The sequence below is a fragment of the Chrysemys picta genome, chromosome 10 (assembly GCF_011386835.1).
Source record: "Chrysemys picta bellii isolate R12L10 chromosome 10, ASM1138683v2, whole genome shotgun sequence".
In the NCBI taxonomy this organism is placed as follows: Eukaryota; Metazoa; Chordata; order Testudines; family Emydidae; genus Chrysemys; species Chrysemys picta.
In genome coordinates, this window is record NC_088800.1 from 81718245 (window position 1) to 81734604 (window position 16360).

Here is a 16360-nt window from a genome sequence, read left to right on the forward strand (position 1 = left end):
TAGCAGTTCGGTCCCCTGCAGCAAAGTGCCCCCTATCCCCCCTTCGCTGCCCTTCCCTCTGCTCAGGCTGGGAGCTGGCGGGAACGGAAATAACTCTCTCTTCTTGCTCGTCAGCCCCAATTTCACCGGGACACCGAAACTGACCCAGGCCAACGGGACTCACGTGCTGCAGGGCTCGGAGGCGAACGGCTCCCCCGGCGACAGCACCCGTAAGGAAACGGCTCTGACTCTCTGAACCGCTCTGCCCTTCCGCCGAGGGGCTCGGTGTGCTGCGGGCGCTGACAGAGCTGGGCTTCACAGCTGCCCAGTGATACAGATGGGAAACCGAGGCACGGGGGGGCTGGGACTCGGCTAAGATCTGTGGGGATCATGGCAGAGGAGGGTCCTTGTGCTTTTCGCTGGAAGGCTGCTGGTCTCCTCCCTCGGCAAAGCCCATGGGAAGACAGTGGACTCTAGCTGCACTGGCAATCCTTGACGTGTGCTGCCTAAGGGGACGGGGGTCTGTCGCGGGCCTGTGGTGGGATGCAGTGCTGCTGGGTGGCGAATCTCTCTCCCTCTCCGGTGCACGCAGCATCTCCAGCCGAAAGGCCCTATGCCAAAGCGGGCCCCTCCGACAGGCTGGCACCTGGGCACCCTGCTGAGAGCCAGCAGGCTGGAGTGCAGCCTGGCAGAGTGACTGTCCTGCGCGGCCCCCCCAGCGCCCCAGGCGGTTCCCAAAGCACACCCAGTCTTGTGGACCTGGGACCTCTCTGCCCCTGGCCCGAACAGCTGCTGGGACAGTTTGGGTCCCGCGGGAAGGCTCGTCCCATGGGTGCGGCAGTCAGGACGCTCCTGGCATAGGAAGAGGCATAGGCGTCATTGGCACAGCTCCGGATGTGCTGTCTTTGAGGGCAGGGGGTGTTGTCCGGGGGAGCTGCCAGCTCCTTGCTCTGCTGGTGCCCGGCCTGCCCTCTAGCAGGACTAGCACCCTGAGGTGTGATCTGGAACCAAGCCCCGTGCTGCCTGTGTTCTCCTCCAGGGACGCCTGAGGAACCCCAGGCTGCCTTCTCCCCGGCGCCCACCGACTCGCCGAGCAGCCCGGAGAGCCCCCTGGACACCACCGGGGACATCACCGTGGAGGAAGTGAAAGATTTCCTGGCGTAAGTTCGGGCTCTGGGGAGTCACTGGTGCAACAAGTGAGCGTTCTTGGCTGGGGGGCTCCGCTCTGGGGCCTGGCAGCATCAGCTGCGCCGTTGCTCCCTGGGCATAGTCAGCATGTGGCCTGGGGGATGGTTACAAGACCGAGGAGTTCCCCGTCTCCCAGGCTCCAGGGGCTTTGTTCACCCTCCCCGCACGCAGCCTCGCCCGGCCGTGCCTAGGGATTGATTACTGCAAACTGCTTGTGACTGGAATCCGGTGAGGTGTCACCTGCGCTCCTCTGGGGGGCGCTGTGCATACACAGAGCTACCCACCTGAGGCCAGAGCTCTCTGCAGTGTTAGAGGGGAGAGGTGGTGAAACCCCACTAGCCATACTGCGCCTTGAGGGGGGCAGAGGATTTTCATCCTGGTCTCTTCCCTTAGGGCCCGTCCCTAGCTAGAAGGACCTTGCTGTACGGACAATGCAGCCTCTTTGCTGGGAGCCCCTTGGCCGGGCGCACGGAGAGCCTATGAGATAAGGCCGGTCCAGGGGCTCCCTGCACGTCTGTGCACATCCCCCCCCATGGGGCTGGGCTTGTGTCGTGCTGGACGGCCTCCTGCCCCAGCCGGGGTCGCTCCGTGTGTAGCACGGCCTGGAATCAGCCCCGGCTGTGGGCCCGCTCCTGAGCTAGTTCGCTGTCTTCAGGCCATGCCTCGCTCGTTAAGATGAGGCTTCAGTGCACAGCCAAGCCCCGGAGAGCTCGTCTCTGCGGGCAGGTCAGCGATCCTGCCCAGTCGGCCTCTCCAGCGGGCGTCCACGGGAGCGACTGGGGGCGGGGATGGTTCTGTGGGGCGGGCACCTTCCCTAGGAGCTGGACTCCGTCCCCAGACCCAGGTGTCTCCATTAGTGGGGAAGCCGCTTGGCGCCTCGGACGCGGGCCTGCGTTGTCCTGCTCTGGTGGGGCACACGCAGGTGGGTGATTGGACCAGCATCCCCTGCCAATCGTCTTGGCTTGCCCTTAACATCCGGGAGGCTGGGGGGTGTCCGGATCCCAGGAGCTCCTAGCTCGGCCGTGCCGGTCCAGCGGCTATGGGAGGGCGTCTCTGGCCCAGTTCCCGGATGCCGTCTCAGTGTCGGCGTGTCTGTCTTCCAGCTCCTCGGAGGAAGCGGAGAGGAACCTGAGGAATGTGAGCGAGGAGGAGGCCCGCTCTCCGGGGATCCTGATTAAATGAGGTGTGCGGGGAGGCAGGGGTTTCTTGCCCTGCGGGTGAGGCAGAGCTTGGTGCAGTGGTCCCTGGTGCCACGCTGTCCCGCGCCCTGCCGCCCTAGGCCCTGGTGCCGCTGTGCTGGTGGTGCCTGTTCACCGGGCCGCTGGAGCCCAGCACCTGGCTTGTTCTGCTCACTGTGGCACCTGGCTACCTTTGGGTGAGGCTGTGCGGACGCCCCTGGGAATCAGCCATGCTGGATCCGCCTTGGGGTGCGGGGCCCCGTTAGCTGGGCACATGGCGCTGCCCAGCGCGGGAACCCCCTGTAGGAAGCGCGGTCCCAGCGTCTGCGCTGCAGCGAGGGAAGCTCCTACCCAGACGACTGACACGGGAGCAGAGACCGTGTCGCCAGCCTGGTGCCCTGCGAGCGCGGTGGATGGCTCTGTTGTGTGCCCGGCTTGGCCTGCCAGCGGGAGAGCTGCCTGCCAATCTGTGCCAGGCGGTGGTGGCTGGGAGACTCCTTCCCCCCCAGGCAGAGCGAGGCTGCGCCGGATCCCAGCAGCTGAATGATGGAGCCGGGCTGCACTGGGCTCTGGATGGGGTGGAGGCCGCCCTTAAAACCTGCAGGCCCCAAACTGCTGGAGGGAGCAGCAAGGCAGTGGCAAGGAACTGGAGGCTCCAGCCACCTTGGCTAAGGGAGAATCTGTCAGTATAGGGACTGTGACCACTAGCTGAGCACTCCTGATTCCATCCAGCAGAGGGCAGCATCCCCCCCCCCACACCACAATACTTAGAGGTGTGGCCTGAGCACAGGGCTGGGCTGCAACTCCTGCTTCCCAGTCCACACTCAGACTCCTTCTGTACCCTGGAGCCAATTGTTAAACTGCCCTGCCTCGGTTCCCCCCCTCTAAAATGGGGATCATGGTTATGGCCCTCAGGGAGGGAGAGGTGAGGGGTCGGCTAACGTCCGTGTAAGGGCCGTGGGTTTGTTCCCCCCGCAGTCTTGTTAGTCGGGTGAGGGCTGACTTCTGGTGCAGCCTATGGAGGGTTGGGGGCAGGTTACCCCTCATCTGCCTGACGCTGCTGTCAGGGCCCCAGGGCCAGAAGGCCGGTGGCTCTGCTCCACTGTGGTAGTCCTGTGCTCCAGATCACCCAGTCGCCGCTCCGAGCTGACATCCTGCTCTGTTCAGCACATGGGGAGCGCTATTCCGATGCAGAGGTCCTTGCCATGGGGCGGGGGGCCCCCAGCCTTCCCCAACTCCCCACCACGCAAGAGTGGGGAATGGCTCCTCTCGGGGGGAGCGCCTCCCACAGACAGGTACCTGCAGCTGCCCTGCATTCCGGGGCCCTGGCCAGCTGCCACTCCGGCACCACCCAGCCAGATCCCGTGTGGATCGGTGTGTGCTGGCTGATGTCGCCCTGGTGTGAGCTTCCCTGGCTGAAGCCCTCCTGCGTGTTTAAACCCTCCAGGCTGCTCCAGGCTAGTGGCTTGGAATCCGGATTCCTGGGTCCTGTCCCTGGCCAAGCTTCAGCCCTGTTTCCCCCGCTGTGAAATGGTTTGAAATGCTCCACTTAAGGCCTTAATGTCGTTCCGGAAGCTGCTGCAGTTGTCTTGCATCGTTCCCTCGTTTCATAAAGGCAGCTGGGCAGCATGTTCATTTAATGGCTGGCCCCCGGGGGACCTTCTAGGTTTAATAACTGGCAGCACGTGGTCCTGCAGGGAGGGGGATGGTGCGCTCTGGGGGGGTTCTGTGCACCTCTGCAAGGCGGGGCTCAGCTGGAGAGTCCCCAGGCCTGCACTAGTGCAGTACAAGACAGCACGGTCCTTTTTCTGTTCCTGTGCCCAGGGGAGGGTTGTCTGCAGTGGGGATTGAACCGTGAATCTTAAAGCCTGAGTTTAAAAATCCCCAGCTCTATCAGCCATGCCTAGAGGAGGCTCATCGCCTCCGTGGCCCAGCCACTATTAGAGAGGGGCAAAGTGCTAAGCTGGGGGGGTTACACGACTCTCTGCTGCTTGCTACCTAACCAAACTGAGAGCAGAGCTGCCGCCATGGGGCAAAAGAATCTCCATTAGCTGCCACAGTACGGGGCTTATGACCCAATTCTGATGGTAGCCAGCAGAGGGCAGCGTCCTGCATTAGCCGCTTCATGAGTAGAGCTGGGGAAACTTTTTTTTTTTTTAATTTGCCTTTCCCTTCACAAGGTTCGAAGTGGCCCTTTTTTGATAACTTCCCCGACTTTCTGCCAGTTTAAAAAATAAATAAAAGCTTTCCCCGTTCCCCTTCTAAATGAAGAACAAAGAGGAAGAGCTGGCAGACCACCGCTAAACAAAAACCCTGGAGAGGAGCCTGGGTTTCGCGCAATTGTTTTGACGCTGCCTGATTTTAAACTCTCTGCTCAAGGCTAGGCAGTTTCTATCTTTCCACGCTGCCACCCCATAGTACAACACGCTCTCGGATCCCCCGCCCCCAATCATAAACGGAGGGGGGGTGTGACTGCTTGAAAGCTGTGTATAACCCTGGGGGGGGGCATCTCTTATCCCCTGCCCACCCCCCCAGCTGCACCTGGGCTAGTAATGTAATTGACAGGACTGCCTGTGCTCTCTGCAGGGACCGTGCCGACCTGTCTCCGCGCCTGGATTCCCTGGACACAAGACTTGACTGAGCCAGGCTGTCGGCTCCGCTTCTCCCCAGAGACCCTCCGCGTAATTTAGACTCGCCTCTTCTCTTTAACATCCGGCCGGGAAGCTGGAGCGTGACGCCGCCCCCCCCGCTCTGCCCCGGTTCGAAGGTTCTCTCTCTCCGCCGAGCCGAGCCGCCTTCCGCCAGCGGGCCTAGTGCACAGCAACACTACAGCTCTGCCCCCCTCAAAGCAAAATCCGGACCCGGGGCAGCGGGGTGGAATCACTGCTTCCGCCCGGCCTAGACCGGGAGGGACTGCATCCATCTCCCGGGACCCCATTGCCGGGCACAGCATCACACGGACGCCTGGGGGGAGGATTTTATACAGTTAGTCTCTGGTTTGGGTTTTTCTCCCCTCCCTCCCTCCCCCTCTGCTGAGCTCCCAGAAGGACTCTGATCTGGGCCAGGGGGGATAGGGACATTGCTTTGCCGGGGGGGGAGTGTTTACATGTTTACTCCTCACTCGAGCAGCTCTTTGAATACTTCTACTTTCCACGGAACTGCCTGCCTGCCGCAGATGGTAAGTCCGGGAGGGCTGGCTGGACTCGCCTTAACACCCGTCTGCCACTAGGGGGCCCTCTCGCTCAATACCGGATTGGTTTCTCAGCGGTGTTGATGGCATTCCCCCCCGACCCCCTTCAAGGCCTGTGGGGAATGATCTCCACTTGTCTCAAGGAGCAGGGTTCACCCTCTGGGGACCCATTGGCTCTGGCTGTAAAGCACCAGGAGGACAGGGGAAGCTGGCGGGGGCGGAGGGCTGGTGCCAGCCGCTCCGTCGTGTAGCGGGCGGGTGATCGCTGTGACCCATAGCACAACTCCAGAGCGTCTCACTGGCCCTGGAGGTGAAATAGCCACGCTAGGGTCCAGCTCCTTTCTCAGCACCTTTCCCTCCTCCTGGGGGGCAGGAGAGCCAAGTTCCTGCTCTGGTTTAGCAGCCTTTAGTTGGGGGCTGGTTGCCTCTAGGGGCCTTCATCTTCCATCTTCACAGCTGGGTTCCCCCCCCCCCCCCCCCCCACACACACACACACACACTCTCTCTCTCTCTCTCTCTCTCTCTCTCTCCCTCCCTCCCTCCCTCCCTCCCTCCCTCGGAACAAGGAGACCAGGGCAGAGTCAGTCAGCACCAGGCACTGCTCGCCCAAGATGGGATCCTGCCATGCTGATCCAGGCATGGGTGACCCAAGGCCAGTGCCTTCAAACAGGCGTGCCTAAGCGTTAATGCCAAAACAAGGGGCTGTAGACTCTTCTCTTCTTCCCCCTCCCCCTCCAAGATGCTGAGCAGATGCCTCTTGGTCTCACCGGTTGTTGCAAGTGCCCGGCTCCCCTGGAAACCAGTCCCTGGCGATTACACACTGGGTGCCAACGCCTCTCTATGAAAACGGCCCCAGATGTTTGCCTGCCTGCACCAGGACCGTTTACGTGCAGTTGTGACTTCACGGGCTGCTCGCAGACTCAGCCAGGTGTGAGACGGGGCCCGAGTTCTGCTGGAGGAGGTTCCCTTCCTCGCGTTTCAGCTGGGCTTTGCAATCAGACGGGGGCCCAGCCAACTCCTGCTGCTTCAGGGCAAAGCAGCCGCTGAACTGGCTTTCCGCGCAGCCTGCTTTTAACGTGGGCCACCCGCCAGCCCCTGGCCCGAGTTACACTTTAACCCCCTGTGGCATTTGAAACTTCCCCGGCCACTGGGCTGACAGGTGGCTGCTGGTCAGGGAAGTTCATTCCCAGGCAGCGGCAATGCAGGGGCCTGTTGAGCAAAAGGCTTGTTGCTGGCAGACCGGTCAGTTTGTGGGGATATTTTAATCCATTTCCTTAGGATCCTGGTTTTCTTTCAGCGCCGCGTGAGCTCTTTGCACAGGTGGGATGAGGCTTTTGGATGGGGGGTGGGGGGCGCGCTCGGTGAATGTTGAAGATGGTTTGTTTTGACTTGGTCACACTTTAAAATTCAGGTGGGGGGGCCCCGCCAGCAGCACTGAAGAACGTAGCCTGAGCCTCTGTCGAGCGGTAGGCCCCGTTTCTAGCAGTATCAGTTCCCTTAGTGCTCTGAGCTGGCGTGTAGAGCCAGGCCCGGTGGCCGCTGGGGATTCCTGTCTCTAAACTGGATTGGAAGGTGACTTCTGGGCCCGACGGCGCCAGCTGGCTTGGGCTCTCCTGGGCCTGAGGAGCGTTATGGCAGAGCCTTTCCCCTTGGGGTTGGGAAGGAGGAAACTGAACGGATCAAGCCTGGCCCGGCTTCCACAGCGATCTCTGCCATCCCTCTGCTTTGAGCTCTCCATTCTTGCCTGATCAGCGCTGGGGCTGGGAAACGGCCCCACTCCACTCTGTTATTCCCACGGGGACGGGGGAATCTCGCAGCCGGGTCAGCCCTTGTTCCTTCATCCCAAGCTTTAGCCCCCGCGGTGTTCTCCCTCGTATCCGGGAGGCCCCTTCACAGGGTGCCCACCCGCTCCCAGTGCTGCCGAGCAGGCAGTGTTTTTCCCCCCCCCGTTGCAAGGGCTGGGGGCCTGGAGCTGGAGGGCAGACCTGGGATCGAGTGAACGCCGTACCCCCTCAGTGCCTGATCCAGGCTGCTTTCCTCTTGCCAAAGTGCCAAAGGGCATGCTGGGCCCTGAAAGCCCCAGTACCTGAGCTGTTGTAGGAGTTACAAGGGCTGGGATGGGGGCATTTGCCTGCAGCCCCCTCACCATGCCTTTATGGGGCATCAGCCCCACCTCTTACTAGCACAAGCAAACGCCCATTTCCTCTCGGCCGGCCTGGACATGGCCCCTGGCTGCCTTGTCACATGGCCCCTTGTGCCAAACCAGCTGTGGGCTGACCCCAGTTCTCTCTGCGGCTCTTTGATCGGGAGGTGCATGGCAGAGCATGTCCCCGAATCTGAGCCTGGTACCGGAGATCGGAAGCGTGTCCGGGGTGGGGTGGGGGGCTCGGTTAGTCAGTGGCCGATACTTTTGAGTCTTTGAAGGAACTGGCTGAGCCGGGGCTGGGGCAGAGGAAGAATTTGAACTGCACAAACTCTCTGGACCCCTCCCGGTTCTGTTTGCTGATAGTATTTTTCTACACCCGACTTTTGCTGCCAGAACCAACACTGTGTGTGGCTATTTTGGTACTAGATCTGTGGGGGGAGGGGAGAAATGTAGTTGCCATGGGGTCCCCTGCAGTCTAACCCAGCCCTGTGGGGTTCTAGTGGCCCCGGTAGAATGGTCCCGTCCCCCCCGTGTCTTTTTGGTAAGATGAATTTAGCATTGTCTAGTTATGAAATACTGGTTTTTAATATTGAAAATAAAGCATTTAATATCTTAGCTGTGGCAGTGCCTGTCCCTGCTCCCACCCATCGGAGCATTTCTCTCCCGCTGCAAGTGGGGGCTGGCGGTGGGGGGGTCGGGCATCAGAAGCCCTGTGTTCGAGGGTGGCCGCACTCCGGCCAGGTGGCTGGGATCCGCCCAGGGAGCAGGGTGCCAGCAGCAGCCGTGCCTGGGAGCACTGCTGGAGTGAGGGGAGCAGAGAGTTAAACTGTGCCTGGTCTCCGAGGCAAAATTCACACGGGTAGGAGGGAGCTGGCACTGTCTTGCACAGAGCACAGCCTGTGCCATGCAGTGTCTGAGCCACTGGGGCAGGGAGCTGCTTCCTCCCCTTCCCCTCTGTCCCTACCAGCCCTAGCACCTGGGTGTTGGTCCCTGCTCACACCAGCCTGGTCCTGGCTGTGCACCGGGCTCCACCTTCCTGCTCTGAACAGTCCCTAACCTGTGTGCCAGAGGCCTGGCCATTGTGGCAGGCCTGGGTTGAAGTTAATACACCGCCCCCTCCGTGCTGGGCGGCGTGGGGGCTAGTAGGGAAACCAGCTGCTTTTTGGGGGGGGGGGGTAGTCTGGCTTGGCTAGAGCCCGAGCACCTGGGAGATGCAGCTCATGGGGCTGGGGCGGCTCCCAGCCCGAGCCTGCATTCGTGGCCCTTTCCACCACCCAGCGCGCGGCTGCTGTTTGCACTCGGCGGAAGAGGAGGCAGGGGCCTGTGCAGCCCCCAACGCTGCACACCCCCCAGCTTGAAAAGGAAAACCACAGTCCCAGGTAAGCAGCAGCCTTGGGTTGTGGCCAAACCCTCCCGCCCCCCTGTGCTGCAGAGAAAGGGAAGCGGTCGAAGAGCAAGCCACCCCCACCCCCACTTCAGCTCCTCACGGGTTAGGAAGCCCAGCTGGGCATGGCTAAATCTAGCCTTCAACTAACTGCAGTGCAGACCTTTGGGCTGGAGCCTGGGCTCTGAGCCCCTCCATGCTCCCCCCTCTGAGGGCTCCAGCCCAAGGCTGGCAGCCTGCGCTGCAAGCCGTAGCCCTGTGGCCAGAGCCCTGGGACCCAGAGGCAACTGATCTGGCCTCAGAGCCTGGCTGCCACAGGGCATTTTATTGCAATGCCAGTGGTCTCAGAGTCCAAGGCTGGGTGGGACCCTTGTGCTCACCTCCTGGGCTGTGTGTAACTGGTCAGAGCATGGCCCAGAACCAAGCCTGAGAGCAGCTGGGGTAGAAAAACCTCCATTGTCAGGGAGGGAGACTCCAGCAGGACCCCTCCGCCCAGAGAGCCTTGTTCTTCCTCGGGCGTTGGGTTCCAGGGGGCAGACCAGAGGAGCAGGGTCCTGTTTGGTTTGTTCCCATGCCCATAGCACCCCTCTCCTCCCCCATCTTTTGAACTGGGCCAGTGCTATATGATCCCCCCCCCACACACACACACACACACACGGGCAAAGTGGCCTGGGTAGGGCTAAGGGGGAGGCTGGAAACTAGCTCCAATGCACTTCAAAACAGCCTGTTTCCATTCAAAGCTTCATGTGCCAGCCCAGCTCCCTGGGCTGCAACTACCCGCATGCAGAGCCTCTGAGACTGTCTAGTGTTGGGGGGGGGGGAGGAAGCAAACTTTTTGGCCTGAGGGCCAGATCTGGGAATAGAAATTGTATGGTGGGCTATGAATGCTCATGAAGTTGGGGTTGGTGTGCAGGCTCCAGCGTCAGACCAGAAATTAGGAGTTGAGGGGGCTCTGGGCTGGGAAGGGGTGCAGGGCTGGGTGAGGGCTCTGGCTGGGGGCGTGGGCTCTGGGGATGAGGGATTTGGGGTGTAGGAGGGTGTGCTGAGCTGGGGGTGGGAGAAGGATCGGGGTTGGGGCATGGAGGGTGAGGGCTCTGGGGATGAGGGATTTGGGGTGTAGGAGGGTGTGCTGAGCTGGGACTGAGGGGGTGGGAGAAGGATCAGGGTTGGGGCATGGAGGGTGAGGGCTCCGGCTGGGGGGTGCAGGAGGTGCTCTGGGCTGGGACTGAGTAGCGCAGAGGATAATCAGGGCTGCAGGTGGCACTTACGTCAAGCAGCTCCCGGAAGCAGTGGCACGTTCCCCTCTCCGGCTCCTACGTGGAGGCACAGCCAGGCAGCTCTGCTCCGTGCTCACCCATCTGACTCTGCAGGTGCTACCCCTGCAGCTCCCATTGGTTCTATGAGCAGAACAGAGCCCCCTGGCTGCCCCTATGCATAGGAGCTGGAGGGGGATATGCCACTGCTTCTGGGAGCCACACGGAGCAGCCCCCAACCTTGCTCCCCGCCTGGAGTGGGGCAAGCCCCAGACCCCACTCCCCACCCCTGCTTGAGTGTGACCTGCTGCACCGTGATCCCACTCCTGTAACAGTCCCCTAACCTCTGGCTGAGTTACTGACAGCTCAGCACATCGTGTAAAGACTTCAAGTTACAGAGAAGCCACACGTTAAACCGGAGCGTGTGGGGCCAGGCTCGGTGAAGTGCAATCTTTATTGATATGATACAGAACGCACCAGCCAGGCACGGAGCTGGCACTTAGTCACGGGGAGGGGGGCTCGGAGTGCAAAAAGTGCTTCTCGACCTTGTGCGCCAACGGGAGGGCGGGAATTGAACCCCTCTCCTGCGGCTCTGCAAGCAGCGCTGTCCTAGCGCAGGGCCGGGGGGGTCCAGCCAGCTGTTTCCACTAGCTGCAGCGTGCAGGAGAAAGTCTGTGCGAAAACCCTAGTGCCCAGCGTGGTGTTATAGTGCCCCCTAGTGGCCTACACTGGCCACACCATGGCTCACCGCCACAGCAGGCTTCAAGGGTACAGCTGCCTGGCACAGCTGGTGCTGGCCTGGGTGGATCGTGTCTGCACATCCTTGCTGGTTACACTCCCCGCTCTGGCTGTGTGACTTCTTGCTGTATAACAGACAGCAGCAAAGCCCCCGCCTGTCTCTAACCATCCCCAGGCTGGTAGGAGAAGGGGCTCCCCCCTGATCCGCAGTCTCACAGGGGCTGGGCCCAGCAGCATGGCCATGGGCACGTAGGCCGTAGAGCACAGGGGCAAGGGAAGGGAGATAAAAGGCACCTACTGCCCCTGGAAGCTGATAGGAAACTGTGGATTGTGCCTTTGCCAGGCAGAGCCCAGAGCCTGCTCGCATGAGGGTAAAGAGCCAGGCTGCTACAGGCAGCACCCAGCCGGGTGGGGACTGACAAAGCGTGAGGTGCAGGCTGGCACCGGGCCGCTGCTTCAGGGATTTTAAACACAGCCACAGCCTCCCCCTGGAGAGCGGGAGGTTCCTGGCGCTTGTGTAGCCTGGTGGCTGATACCACCCCCCCAGTTTCACACCCACTGCTCCCCCTGCCTGGCTGTAGTGCTCCCCTCCCTGCTGTCTGAGCTGGCTCTGGCCCAACGCTGACCTGCATTCCCTCAGCAGGAAGCTGGAGCCACTTCTCCAGCACCACTGAGCCAGATAACAGCACCCAGCCTCTCCTGCCTAGAGCCGAGGTCCCTCCTCTGCCCCGGCTGGGCTCCTTTCCCTACAGGCCCTGCACCCTGCTCTCACCCCTACCTACTGGGGTCAGACCAGAAGCACATTGGCAGGGGAAGAAATAACCTTATCAGCCCAATACAGCCATGGGCCCCAGCCAGATCCAGCCCTGAGCCCCTCTTCAGAGCGGAGGGGCTGGGCCTTGTCCCCTTAGGGCAGGTGAGGTGCAGCATGTTACAGGCCAGGCTGGGAAGTTTTAGTCACATAGCTTCAGCACCGCGGGCTGCTCCCCACGCCCCTCGGGGTGTCTCTCCGAGAGAAGGGCAGCTCCAGGCCAAGCCCCCGGCTAGGAACCAGCCCCTGCGTGAGAGACGGCAACAGCAGCAAAGCAGCGGGGGGAGGTGAGGGGGACAGATGGCCCTAGAGGGCAGAGGCAGGTTCTGTTCCTCCCCTTGGGGAAGCGTCACGCTGCGGAGGACCTACGGGCTGGCTGCCGGCTCCAGCCGCTCCGGCAGGGCAGGTGCTCCCCCGCGGCTCCTTAGGCGGGCGGCTTGCGGAAGACGCCCCAGGCGTGGAAGCAGCGGGTGAAGGGATGGGGCTCGTTGCCTTTCCGCACCAGGCGCAGCTTCCGGGGGTGCTCGGCCGCCTTCGAGCGCATGTGCTGGATGTACACCTGAAAGGAGGGGAAGGGGCCTCAGGCACTGGCCCCCCCAAGGCCAGATCCTGCTCCGTTCCTATTGCACAAACCAGGAGGAGGCCCCATGGAGCCAGGGCTGCTGTGCTCCCAGCCAGGGGCTTTGGAACCTCAAAACAGGTCTTCCACTGCGCCCGCAGGGGCCGAGCTCTGTCCCCAGGGGCTGGTGGAGGCGCAGCCCCGTGCCGCAGGCCCCAGCGGGTGTCAGGGCCGAGCTAGTGCCAGATGCTGCAGCATCTCAAGGGGAAGGGGCCAAGCTGCTGGACCCACCCCCCAGGAACCATGTGCCAGGGCAGTAGACTCCCTCCACCCCCAGGGGCCTGTCAGAGGCTGGAGGAGTGTCTCCCTCCACAGCAGCTTTCAGTCAGTCAGAGCCAGGGAAGCTTCTCGAGATGCCCTTACCTGGCAAGCTTTCAAGCTCAGCTTGATTTCCACCTGGCTTGTCTGGGTTCCCACCCACATGTAAACCTGCAGGGAACAGCAGAGACAGCAGGGTTAAGGCGGCGCTGGTCAGAGCGCGAGACGGGAAGAGCAGATCTGCTGCAGCCCACCCAGGCCTGGCTCATCCCCTGCCGCACATGGGCAGGGCCTCACGCGGCATCGAACCCCCACTAGAAGTGGGAGGATCTGGGCCCAGGAAGGTCCTGGGGGAGAGACTGGATTCTCTGGGGTTGCAGCGAGAGGTTCCCTACAAGGGAGCCTAAACCCGGCTGCAGGATGCAGAAGAGTTACCGAGGACAATCATGTGGCTACAGCCCACTCTGCACCGGGGGCGCCAGGCCCTGGGAACTCACCTCCCGGCCGTTGTCCAGCAGCATGATGTCGTCGTCCGCCAGGTCATCCTGGCAGAAATCGGAGCACTTCTCCGACACGGAGAAATAGCCCTTCTCGTTGGAGCACCTGCAGCGGAGAGCCAAGCCGCCGTTAGCGAGGAGGCGTGCCCTGCCTTGGGCCAGCCTGGCTGTCCAGGGCAAATCCTGGGCGCCAGTGGCCATGAGTTTGTCAGATCTCAGCTGAGCCCTGGGGAACATTTTCCTGAGCTCTACCAGTCCAGTGGCCAGCAGGTCACAGTGCCTAGGGTCTCCTCCCCCCAGGGCCAGCCCAAATAGACAGAGACTACCCTGGTGGCTTAAGGAGCAGGCTGAGCAGGGCTGGGGAGGAGACGTGCGAGCCCGTGTTTCAAACAGGCACCCAGCGAACAGATGTCAGGAGCCCTGACCAGCCAAGGACCTGTCTACCCAGCGGATGCTCTGCCCATGGGCTCCGGGAACAGCAGCTGCTGGCACGCACCTGAACAGCCGTGAGTACTTCATGTAGTCGGCGTCTTCGTCGTAGGCCTTCTGGCCCCCGATGCCAACCCAGAAGAAGTTCTCCGGCTCCTCCCCTTCGTTTATCACCTGGCACACAGAGCGGAGGGGTCAGGGGGCTGGAGGGTTTCAGTCGAATCCCGAGTCACTTCCTGCTCTAGGGTTCTGGGAGCAGAGGCAGGGAGAGGACCGAGCTCTCCCTGGCTCCGCTCTCCATGGCTGCACCCCAGAGGGAGCAGTGGCTGGCCAATGCTGGCTAGACCAGCGTAGCTAGAACAGCCTTGCCCATCTGGCATAGAGCGCCACTGAGAACCAGCCACCGGACCACGACCACAGAGGCTCCGTCCTGCCTCACCTGCTTGCTGTACGAGTCGTCGAACATGTGGTTCATGATTTCCTCGGCTAGCTTGGCCTCCTCAGGGTCGGCGGCCCGGCCCACCCAGGTGTAGACGATGCCTTGGTTATCGGTGCTCTCGAATGGCACCTAGGGGAGTGGAGCGTGGGTCAGGGGGACAGGAGCAGAGCCCTTGGGCTGGATGGGAAGCCCGGGCATAAGGAGAGGAGACATGGGAGCAGATGAAGTCCCCGTCGACAGGGGAATCACGCTGAGAGAAGGGCAGAAGGAGGCTACATGTGGAGGGATGTGGTGCTTTGGCTTAAACCAGGAGTTTAGAGCAGCTTGATGCTCACCCCCCAATGTGGCTTCACGGACACGGACCAGGTTCTTCTGCCGGCCAGTCTATGCAGGGTCCTGATCCTGCCCCACACCCTCCTCCCCCAAGCTCAAGGCTTCCATTCCTCTTCTCCCTTAGATGCTCCTTGCCCATAGTCTGTGGGGGGGACATGTCAGGCAACCAGCACCTTCAAGGGCAGCCACAGACGCATGGCGCTTCCTTGGACCAGCCACGAGAAGGATGCCCACGAGCGGCATGTGCTGGAGCAAGGTCAAGATGAGGAGGGTGGCAGCAGGAAGCTTCAAAGGACTCCACCTCATCCTCTTTGCTCACTGGCGCTGGAACTGGGGGGAGGCCGGGGTGGGGGGTCATGCCCACCCCCACTTTTTAAACCAAAGAAACAAAGCACAGAATTCATGTCCCCCACAGATTTCACCCCCACCCCTCGCCGAACAATCCATTCTGCTGGGGAGGCACTGCAATTACACTTTTTGCCCACCAGGGGCTGCTGTGGTGCCCGAAGAAAGGGCAGCGGGCTCACGACTGGAGCAGCCAGCTGCAGGGGAGGGGGGGAGGGAAGAGAGCACTTTGGCCTTGGCCACCCATTTCTACAAAGGTTCTGGCGCCTTGTCCTCGCTCCGTGTGGACCCGGGGCCGCGGCATGAGCTGTCGCTGCAGCGGGCCCAGCCGGAGACCGTGCTAGCCCTCGCAGCCCACAGCAGAGCGCCAGGGCCAGCACACTAGCCCCAGGCCTGCTCACCTTCAGGATGAAGCAGAACTCGGAGTTCAGCAGGCAGGAGTCGGTGTTGATCTGGATGCACCTGCAAGGGACGAGAGGAGGAGGAGTTCTCAGCCCCAGCCTGGATCCCCACCTACCCCAGCCCGGCCGGCCCATTCAACCCCTCCAGGGAGGAGGTTCCAGTTAGCAGAGCAGCTCCCCTGGCTCTCACCGGGTGCAGAGGGCGCTGCCGTTGGTGCGGACGTGGTACAGGCTGGGCTGCAGGCTGTTGTCCTTGGACTTCCTCTTGCCCTTGTGGATAATGAACTTCCTCTTGAAGTGAGACAGGAACTTGGGGTTCTCCTGCTGCTGGGTCATGCGCACAACCTGGGTGCCAGGGGATGGCGTTAGAGGTGTCCAGGGCCAGGGAGTTCACTCACACTCGGAGGGGACCCTGGGACGTGTGCCGACCCGTCAAGTGACAGAGAGCCATCGGCTAGCAAAGCATGCTGGGTACAGTAACGCCTCACTTAAAGTCGTCCTGGTTAACGTTGTTTTGTTGCTGATCAATTAGGGAACATGCTCGTTTCAAGTTGCGCAATGCTCCCTTATAACTTGTTCGTCAGCCGCCTGCCTTGTCCACGGCTTGCAGGAAGAGCCAGGGCTGCCCAGAGGATTCAGGGGGCCCGGGGCAAAGCAATTTCGGGGGCCCCTTCCATAAAAAAAAAAGTTGCAATACTATAGAATACTATATTCTCGTGGGGGCCCCTGTGGGGCACGGGGCAAATTGCCCCCCCCTCTGGGCAGCCCTGGGAAGAGCAGCCCGTTGGAGCTGGCTGGGGGGGGCATGGAACCAGCGTGGGCTGGCAGCCCCCCCATCAGGTCCCCGCTCCCCTAAGTTCCCTGTGCGGCAGCCGCCCAGCAGGCTACCAATTGCCGGCAGTTCAGCTGTCCCTCCCCCCACTGCCATGTGCTGCTCCTGCCCTCTGCCTTGGAGCTGCTCCCGGAAGCCTCCTGCTTGCTGTGCAGGGGGGGCCAGAGGGGGGCTAATGTCAGGGTGTCCCCCTCCCCCCTGCTCCTGCCCCCCCGCTTACGCCTTCTCCATATAGAGCAGGGGGGAGACAACTGGGCTCAGGACGGAGAGAGCCGGCCACAGTTGCTGTCTCAACTTCCTGATCTTTTTAAAGGCAATGTATTTAGAGTGTGGTGTCAGC

General features: G+C 61.7%; 2 protein-coding genes across 2 annotated transcripts in view; one reads left to right on the top strand and one right to left on the bottom strand.

Moving 5' to 3' along the window:
- The window catches only part of LLGL1 (LLGL scribble cell polarity complex component 1), a 63309-nt gene extending 58239 nt beyond the window's left edge, over positions 1-5070 (top strand). Inside the window, exons 20-23 of the mRNA XM_065560205.1 lie at positions 115-209; positions 1019-1139; positions 2271-2350; positions 4932-5070. Of these exons, the coding sequence (XP_065416277.1) occupies positions 115-209; positions 1019-1139; positions 2271-2349 (295 nt within the window). The 3' untranslated portion in view covers position 2350; positions 4932-5070. The remainder of the gene's footprint in view (positions 1-114; positions 210-1018; positions 1140-2270; positions 2351-4931) is intronic.
- Positions 5071-10741: 5671 nt separating this feature from the next.
- Positions 10742-16360, bottom strand: part of FLII (FLII actin remodeling protein) — a 28180-nt gene continuing 22561 nt past the window's right edge. The window contains exons 24-30 of the mRNA XM_065560204.1: positions 15379-15533; positions 15189-15249; positions 14110-14238; positions 13738-13844; positions 13242-13347; positions 12850-12915; positions 10742-12426 (exon numbers count right to left, since the gene is read on the bottom strand). Of these exons, the coding sequence (XP_065416276.1) occupies positions 12292-12426; positions 12850-12915; positions 13242-13347; positions 13738-13844; positions 14110-14238; positions 15189-15249; positions 15379-15533 (759 nt within the window). The 3' untranslated portion in view covers positions 10742-12291. The remainder of the gene's footprint in view (positions 12427-12849; positions 12916-13241; positions 13348-13737; positions 13845-14109; positions 14239-15188; positions 15250-15378; positions 15534-16360) is intronic.